At 46.7% G+C, this 8,997-nt stretch overlaps 1 protein-coding gene and 1 long non-coding RNA gene across 4 annotated transcripts in view; one reads left to right on the top strand and one right to left on the bottom strand.

Annotated features, from left to right (window-relative positions):
- LOC132345316 (uncharacterized) overlaps positions 1–2,068 on the top strand; it is an 8,320-nt gene extending 6,252 nt beyond the window's left edge. Inside the window, exon 3 of the long non-coding RNA XR_009494597.1 lies at positions 1,878–2,068. This is a non-coding gene — a long non-coding RNA (uncharacterized lncRNA). The remainder of the gene's footprint in view (positions 1–1,877) is intronic.
- LOC515697 (apolipoprotein L, 3-like) overlaps positions 1–8,997 on the bottom strand; it is a 15,612-nt gene extending 6,615 nt beyond the window's left edge. The window contains exons 1-3 of one of the 3 annotated variants that reach the window (XM_005206803.5): positions 8,932–8,997; positions 1,645–1,729; positions 1,357–1,462 (exon numbers count right to left, since the gene is read on the bottom strand). In XM_005206803.5, the coding sequence (XP_005206860.2) occupies positions 1,357–1,435 (79 nt within the window). In that variant the 5' untranslated portion in view covers positions 1,436–1,462; positions 1,645–1,729; positions 8,932–8,997. The remainder of the gene's footprint in view (positions 1–1,356; positions 1,463–1,644; positions 1,730–8,931) is intronic. The other 2 variants (NM_001102030.2, XM_005206804.5) reach the window with 2 other exon arrangements.

The raw sequence follows: 8,997 nt of genomic DNA, 5'->3' as shown, positions 1-8,997 counted from the left end.
GCCTTCCATGTGGTTGCAAAGAGTTTAACACGACTGAGCGACTGAACACACACACACAAAGAGAAGAAAGAGCAAGTGTGATTTGTTAGTTACCCCTTCCAGAATAGACGGGCAGCACCTTATAAATGAATGCTTTCATGTTTGGGCAGTGAAACAATTGAATACTCACGTTAAATGGGATAAAGAATGTAATGACTACAAATAGCCTCAGATCACTACAGGGTAAGACTACTCCTCAATGAGTTATAAAAATCCCTGAGTGATTTCAGAGATCTGGACGTTATGGAATTGTAGGTAAGATATTGGTGGCCAGGCTATATATGTGTGTGTGGGCTGGGACTTGATATCAAATGTCTTTCTTGGTAAATCCACACAAAGAGGCATTATCCTTATCTCACAGAAGAGGCAAGTGAAACTCAGACAGGACAATGGACAGCCCAAGGCCACAGAGCTGAAAGCTCTGAGGTTGAATCCAAGGTCAGGTGTCAGACATTTCTTGGACAAGACTTTGAATCTTCCTTCCATTTAAAACTCCTGTGATTTGTTCATTCTACTCTATAGCACACAAGGGGAATTCTTTGCAACTCATTTTTGGTGGTGAGCATGCAGTAGCGTATATAGAAGTACAAATATAATGTTGTACACACGAAACTTAGAAAACATTACAAACTCATGTTACCTAATTTTACAAAAGACTTTAGGACCACATGCCATTGAGTAAAACTACCATGTGAGAGGATTCCTGCTTCTGACCACAGACTGTAGGATGGGCACGGGAGGGGATCCACCAGGTGGAGGAGGGGTGGAGCCAGATGTGATCCTCATCACCCCTCCCCTCCAGGTGGGAGATGGCAAAGGCCAGACAGGTTCAGAGCAGGGTCCACTGACCCTTGCAGAGAAGCTGGGCTGGTGGCTGGGAAGAGCCGGAGGAAACGGCTTCTGTGGTGATGCCCCAGGGTCTGGGAGCAGGAGGGGGCTTGGCCAAGGGAGAGAGCAGGAGACACTCCAATGATGCTGGAGGACCTCCTCTCCCAGGCCTGCCTGGCCTTGGGGACTGCCATCTGCGGTCCATGCTCCGCATGTGCTCTCCTGGCCACCGTCCTGAGTCACTTGCTGGGTGGTGGGAGAGGCAGGAAGTCAGCACCTTGGTCATGGCTCCCTGAGGAGATGGCTCGGAAGGAGGCTGTGGGCAGACCCCAGGGTGAGGGGAATCTCCTGGTCTCTCTTGGAAGCTCAAGGATGTTTATCCATCCTCTTCATGGTTCTTGATTCCTCTGTAGTTTAACTAGCCTGGAAACACCTCCCTCAATTCTGGGTCACAAGTAGGAACATTCCAGAGAAGAGAGAGCTGACTACCTGAGGAGTATCCGAAGTTTTCTGAGCTCATGGTGGCAGCAGGGGTTCCCAGAGATCTCCCTTCACTCCTTGTTTGCATCAGGCTGGAAGGAGGTGTGGCTTCACCCTTGGGGAAGAGAAAACAGACTGTGGGCTAGATCACCAGTGAGCAGCGGCTGCAGGGAGCAGTGAGGGGAAGCCCTCTGGTGGGTTCCCCTGGGACGGCCACCAGTGCCACCAGGGACTTAAGCCTCTGCGTTTCCCTGTCCCCTGGGCTCTGCTGGCTGTTAGTTAAGAAAAGTCACTCACCTCCTACAGCTCCTTCCAAGCTGAGTCAGAGTCCTGCTCTCCTGTTGGGGCACAGGGAGAAGGTAATCAGACAGGAGACAGCCATCTGTGAAGTTATAGGAGCAGTAAAACCAGAGATGAAGAGCACATAGAAAGGAGCATAGAAAGGAATACTCTGGGAATTATGTGAGGTCGGGACACCTGTGTCACTAATTGGTAATAACTACTATTGATTCCGTGTCTATGATGTGCAGGCTCCTGAAACTCACCTAAACATGGATCAGCCCAAGACTTCATGCTGGTGCCAGAATCTGGACTTGAACCCAAGTCTTTCTGATTCAAATAGCAGGTTAATGATAACTATGCTGTACTCTCAACAATATTCAAAAATACTTACCTGGGGGTATATGTTAATTGGTAAACGACTCTTTTTATTCCAAAATGATGTCTTGCTCCCTGTGCCTGAATCTCTGCCTTGACAAAGTTTCTGGTGCTGCAGCTCCCACAGCCCACATCCTCCTGCCTTCTGCAGGAGGCTTTCTCCCACAAGCCCCCTCCCTGCAGCCCTGCCCTGGGCAGCTGAGGACCTGGATAGTGCCCAGTCCTCTCTGTGGTCCTCCCCTGACTGTTGCACTTTGGGGTGTTTCTAATTGTTTGTGTAAATAATAGTGTAAAGAACACTCTTCTTGTATGAAACTTTGCCTGTACTTGAGACCGTGTCCTTAAGCTGTTTCTGGAAGTAGAATGATTTGGTCAGGGCTCTAAACATTTTAAATGTTTTCATACCTAGAGTCGCTCTGTTGTGCCAAAAAATTGCACCAATTGATTACAGTTATATTCATATATGAGGGTGTCAATTCTTTTAATCTTGCCAATTCTCAGAAGTCTCTACTTCAAAACCGATCTTTATTGAGAGAGAATTTTTTAATTCTGTTTGAGATTACATTGCCTTGGTAGATGATGAAAGGAAACAAACGTTGATTACATTCAGCAGTATTATAAGAAGACAAAAGTGCATTTATCAGCTCCTCCTCCTGAGACCTGACTGAAATGATAGCAAACATGTTTACAGTTGTAATAATGGCTACTAATAGGAAGCATCTCTGTGCTTGTGGTCTTCGTTCTGTACTGATAATTGATCTAAGACTTTACCGAATATAATTTGGATCATTCCAGTAACCCTTGAGATATGTACCCCAACTCCCCTCCTTTTTTCATAGATGTTATGTGACTTGCCCAAGGTCAGAAATCTTGTCCATGACAGACTAGGTTTCAACACACTTACTGGACTCAAGAGCCCATACCTCACCTCTCGGTGCTCTGCTGCTAATATAAAGCCAGGAATGTGGGCAACAGGAGCCCAGAGTCTTCAGCAATAGTTTGAAGACTGACTGGATGAAGAAGTGACTGCTGAATAAAGAGGAGTGGAGGAAAGAAACGGAGAGAAGGTGTACAGGCTAGAGGAATGCTTGCTTAGAGCAAAATGAGAGTGACACAGAGGAGAAAGCAGGGGATAGTCCCAGCATCCCACATCCCATCACATATTCACGCAAATCCACACCGGACAGAGGAAAATCTTAATTCAGAGACTCCAGAAAAAATATTTCTGTATTCTGGAATTTAGGGGTCCTCAGGCAAGCACTCTACAGGGCAGCTTACCAGTCAACTCTACTCCCTCTTAAATATGAATGGGTCATCCAGGATTAGATACATGGAAACGATGATAATGTTGAAAATGTGACTTAGACAAACAAATGAGAAATGACACCAGAAGAGATAGATGGACAATTCTGAAGGAAGAAAATAATTTTTAAAACTTGAACCCAGGTCATTAAGTCAATTAGAAAGGATTTTTGTCATAAAATGAGATGCACTGAAAAGTGGGAAAAATTGAAACAGACAAAAAAATCTTGGGAATTAATAAGTGTTTACCAAATAAGTCTAAAGAAAGATTGGAAAAGAAGGTCAAAAAAAGCTTCCAGAAGTTTTCTTTAAATGACAGAAGAAATGGAGCTAAATGGAGAATGGAAATGTTGCTATTCACAATCGTTCCCGAGCAAGTTACTTGAGAGTGAGGTGCAGAGGGAAAGAAAAGATGTGTGTGTGTGATGATGATGCAAAGGATAATCAAGAGAAAGAAAGATTCATGAATGTGATCCAGGAATCAGGAACATCAACCCAGAGAGAAGAGAATCCAAGGATCACAGCTGGGCACACAGCAGATGTAGAGAGAAACCAGTTCAGAATGGGGTAAAAAGTCCAGAGTCTGTGGGGACAGGGGACTCGGTATCATATGAGGCACAGGAGCAAAGAAATGGAGGAAATTTGAAGATAGACAGTGCAAGGGGTGAAAACAAAGGCAATTCCAAACATCAGGAAAAACTGAAGCTGTGCCAAAATGTATGTGCAAATAGATAGTGTTAATACAAGTTACTCAAGAGAAGATATTTAAACATCACAAAAATGTAAATTCTCTTCTTTGACTTTTAACTTTTAGAACAAGGCATTTAAAAATGAGAACTAAATTTACTTGCTGTCAATCAATATAAACATTAAATCACACTTCTAGAAGTTGGGAACTGAAGCACTGAAGAGAGAAAGAGAAAGTCTCATTTTACAAAGTGGGGAATCAAGAAACACCAGTTGAACCTGAGGGCCTAAGAAATAATGGCACAAATAAAGTACATATAACCACAAAGTTTTGTAACAGAAGATGTAAGATTAGTGGTATAATGATATTAGGAGAAGATAGGGACGGATATAAGAAAAAGTATAAAAATAACTGAAAACATTATCTTCCCTGGTAAGGAGTAAGTAAAGAGTATCAAACTTTTTAAATTAGGAAAACAAAAATATGATACTTAATGTTTATTAGCTATCCTGGTTGACGACTTCCCACTCTGCACCAGGCAGCATTTTAAGTGCTTCTCAAGCCTTCACTTATTTTCACTTCTCTCAATGACCCTGTAAGTAAGGAAATTATCTAAGGATATTGCTTAATTACCTAAATAAAAAGCAAACAACTGAAAGTGCTTTTTACTACAAAGGGGTGTACAGAACCCTGTGTATAAATTGATTTGTTTTAAATATATGCATTTAGTATTTTGGAGTTTTTTAATTTTATAAAAGCAGAAGTCACTTCATAGTAGTTAGTAACCCATGAGAATGGGTTGATTTCTGGCGCCACTACATAAAAGTGGTGGAAGCAATTGGATTAAGAGACAATAAGAAGTAAGCTGACACCCGATGTGACAACTGTCAGTGTAGCAGACATGTTTGTGATGATGAAGCCAAGCTCTCTAGGAAAAGGAGGGATGATAATACACGTAAACCAGGACAATCACAGTGACCTGTGGCCTTAAACTAGGAGAAGGCAGTGGCACCCCACTCCAGTACTCTTGCCTGGAAAATCCCATGGATGGAAGAGCCTGCAGTCCGTGGGGTCGCACAGAGTCGGACACGACTGAGTGACTTCACTTTCACTTTTCACTTTCATGCATTGGAGAAGGAAATGGCAACCCACTCCAGTGTTCTTGCCTGGAGAATCCCAGGGACGGGGGAGCCTGTTGGGCTGCCGTCTATGGGGTCGCACAGAGTCGGACACGACTGAAGTGACTTAGCAGTAGCAGTGGCCTTAAACAGATCCATCATCTAGCAGCACCTTGCCCACAAACATGTGCACCCATGGGCTTCTGTCCACTCAAAGGAAGCAAGACTCCTTGAAGGGGAGGTCAGTTCCACAGGTCAGCATCTATATCCACAGGTTGGCACCTATACACCCCCAAAAGGCAAAGATTTTCTTGGAAATGTTCAGAGCAGCATTTAGAAGGGGCACCCACATAAAATGAGCTTCCCTGGTGGTTCAGATGGTAAACAATCTGCTTGCAATATGAGAGACCTGGGTTCGAACCCTGGGAACATCCCCTGGGGAAGGAATGGCTACCCATTCCAATATTCCGGTCCAGAGAATTCCATGGACAGAGGAGCCAGGCTCCTCTGACAGGCCATGGGATCACAAAGAGTTGGACCCAACTGAGCAACTTTAATGTAACTCACATATACTAATGCTGCTGACAATGGAAAGTGAATACTATGATCATGTTTCATTGGGCCAAGTTGACTCTGACAAAGGCCATGAGTTCATAACAATTCAATGAGAAGAGTTTATATCAAATGTGGCTAAGGAGGGAGACATAAAACTTACAAAAGGTAGCTATGCTGCAAAGAGGAGTAAGTGTAGTGGGAAATATTTCACTGTTAATTGAATATAATAATAAAAGGAGTCTTAAAATCGATGGGTATATTCCCTTCTGTCTATTTATGTGACCATTATAAAGGACTGAGAAGGAAAGAATACCCCCAACATCCCAAGGCTGGCCTGGTATCACAACAGGGTGATGCTCTTCTCCTGTTGGATGTAAAGGTTCTCACAGAACTCCAGCCTCACACAGGGTCACCCTGAGAGCAGGAGCAAAGGAGACAGCAACACCCATCACTGTGCCCCCACCAACACCACACCCCCTCCCTTGGGTGAAAAGCAGGACTACTCCTTCTTTAACAGTCACACCTTTATGCTCACTCTGGTCTCCCCTCTCCATAGATGAGTTATCGAGACCCCCACTGATAGAAGTGCCCCTCATTTTCTGTGTCACCTAATCTAGAGTGGACCCATTTCCTTAGTGAGTGAGTGAAAGTCTCTCAGTCATGTCCAACTCTGTGCAACCCCATGGATTATAGAGTCCATGGCATTCTCTAGGCCAGAGTACTGCAGTGGGTAGCCTTTCCCTTCTCCAGGGGATCTTTCCGACCCAGGAATCAAACTGGGGTCTCCTGCATTGCAGGCAGATTCTTTACCAGCTGAGCTATCAGGGAAGCCCCCATTTCCTTAGACCCTCCCCCAAATCCCGTCACCTGAGCTCCCATCCTAGAATCTTTCTATCACCTTCTTTCTGTGATGCCTGGGGTTGTCCCTCAGGAGGAGTAACTTGTTCACTAGGGAGTGTGCCTGGTGGTGGAGGCTGGAGTCACTGATTATGTGGATGGGAGAGAATTCGCACAGGCAGGTCTACCTTGAAGCAGGTGGGAGAAGAGAGCTGGCTGGTCCCGTGCCACCCTCTCTGCCTGGAAGCTGCATGACCCAGGAGCCAGGGCAGCCAACTGACATCATGAAACCCGAGGACCAAGAGCCAAGACAGAGAGAAGACCAGGGCTTGGGCAGAAAGGGCTGGATCCTGGGTGATGCCAAAACTTTGTAAACACATCTGAACCATCAACCTCATCCTTCATTCTTCCCTCCCATTCTTGGCCTGGCCCTGATCCTTGTCTGGGGCCTCAGATGCATGTGGATGCTGATAGTGCTTCCTCTGCTGGATTCCTATCCAGGCTTCCTCCTTGTTAGCCTCTGATTGGTCCCTTTTTGGAAAGGGTGTTGGTGGGAGAGGGGAGGACCCTGGAGAAGCCTGGCCCTGCCCAGCTGCATGGCCAGTCATGCATCCCTCCCCTCCTCGTGGGCAGACAGATTCTCCCCAACCATCTCCCTCCTGTGCCTGCAGTCACCCTCCCTGGGAAGGGAAAGGGGCGTTAAGAAATTCCCTGGCTGAGCACCCGGACCCACCCGACTGCCCCAGCTCCTGTGTTCCTCACGCTCTCTGTCTCCACAGGGCCTGCTGCACGAGAATGTCACCTACCTTGGCACAGGCTGTCCCTCCCCAAGACATGTGCTTCCCCACTGGCCTCACCGTGTGACGGATTGCTTGTCCCTGGAGGCCCAGCTCCAAGCCTCCCTCTGCCACCTTCCCCCAGTTGCTCTCCAGCTCCTCTTGAAGGCCACACTTTCCTGGTCATGGTCCTTTTTGCTCAGTTTCTCCAGGTCTGAGAACCCTTCCCACATCATCAGGGGCCCTGTCTCTTCTCTACTGCTCCTCCTGTCCAGTGCCTCTGGGCACCCTCCACCGTCCTGGGCACAGCCTGGCCAAAATATGAGGGGTGGGACCCTTTATGGGGACATGAAACAAGCAGCTTCTCGATGACACAGCACAATCCTATTTCCCCTGTTAAAATTAGAAAGGGAGGGAGGGGAGAAGGGGAGAAAGAGGAAGACAATGGAGAAGAAACTAAAGATCTTAGTCAATCAATCATTCAAAGGGTCCAACATAACCAGAGAGAAAAAACTGAGGGGACTGAAGGAAGCATTAAAAATAACATTGATTTGAGAAAGCCTTTCTAAATACACACATTCCACAAGATATAATGGAAATTCTGATCTACTGAACTCTTAGAAATAAAAATTGCCAAGGATGCCATAAACCAGGTCAGAAAAAATATCTGCACCCACAGGAAAAAGTGGAAATCAGCTTTTAAAAACTTAGTAAGAGAATAGAACAAACAATTCCACAGGAGGTAGCTTGCCCAGGGTCACACACCTCGCTGTGGGGAGAGAGGAGGCCAAGGCCAGGCCTTTGGACATGGGTACAAGGGCAGGGTGGGAATGTGGTTTTAATAACCCAACATTTCTAGGATTGTCTCTGCCAGTAAAAAACATAGATCTAAGCTCATGCCCCTCCTGTTATACTGATGTCTGTAGAGTTTGGTTTTTTATCTTAACATTGCAACACCGGGATGTATGTGGACCTTGTGCAGTGAGCCCTTCTCACTTCTTCCAGCAGCGCCACCTTCCCCACACAGGACCTCCCATCACCCTCATCCTGAGCAGAGGGCCTGGCAAACACAGGAAGCCAATGCCCTTCGACTCCCCACTTGGTTTCCTGTCTATTTCCAGGCCACAATGTCCCCCAGGGCCTGGCACTGAGCCTGGCTCTCAGAGGCAAGGTTTTTCAACAAACCTTGATTCCTTGTAACTGAAAAAAATCCTCTTTCCCCCATCAGCCCCAGCCTAGCACCCTGGGGACAGCTTTAAGGTGGCCAGGCCATAGGAGGGGAGGCTCTGACTCCCCTGTCCTCCTCTACCCTCTCTGCTTCCTCCAATTTCCCAAAGTACAAAGTACACCCAACACCCACCTTCCTTCTGGGGTCGCCGCTCATGTCTCAGGAGTCCACATCCTGAGCTGAGCCCACCTGAGCAGCTGTGGCCCTCCCTCTGCTCTGTTTAGGGGCCCTTGGCTGGGAGGAAGCCCTCAGACACACCTGCCTCCACATCCAGGCTCTGCCCCTGCTTAACCTGCTGCCTCAGCCATGACCTCACCTCTCTATGCTTCCACTTCCAATCTTCTGTCAACTAGTGACATCATCCTTTCTCAGACATTCATCCTGAGGATGGGGAGATGGGCAGGGTCCCTCCCCTCTGCTTACCCAGGGGTTTTCCTCTGGCTGAGTGTGAACAAGATCCAGACGTTCTCAGCTGTGCATCTCTGCAAT

The sequence above is a fragment of the Bos taurus genome, chromosome 5 (genome assembly GCF_002263795.3).
Source record: "Bos taurus isolate L1 Dominette 01449 registration number 42190680 breed Hereford chromosome 5, ARS-UCD2.0, whole genome shotgun sequence".
NCBI lineage: Eukaryota > Metazoa > Chordata > Mammalia > Artiodactyla > Bovidae > Bos > Bos taurus.
The sequence above is the reverse complement of the archived record's forward strand: the minus strand, read 5'-3'. Positions and strand labels throughout refer to the sequence as shown.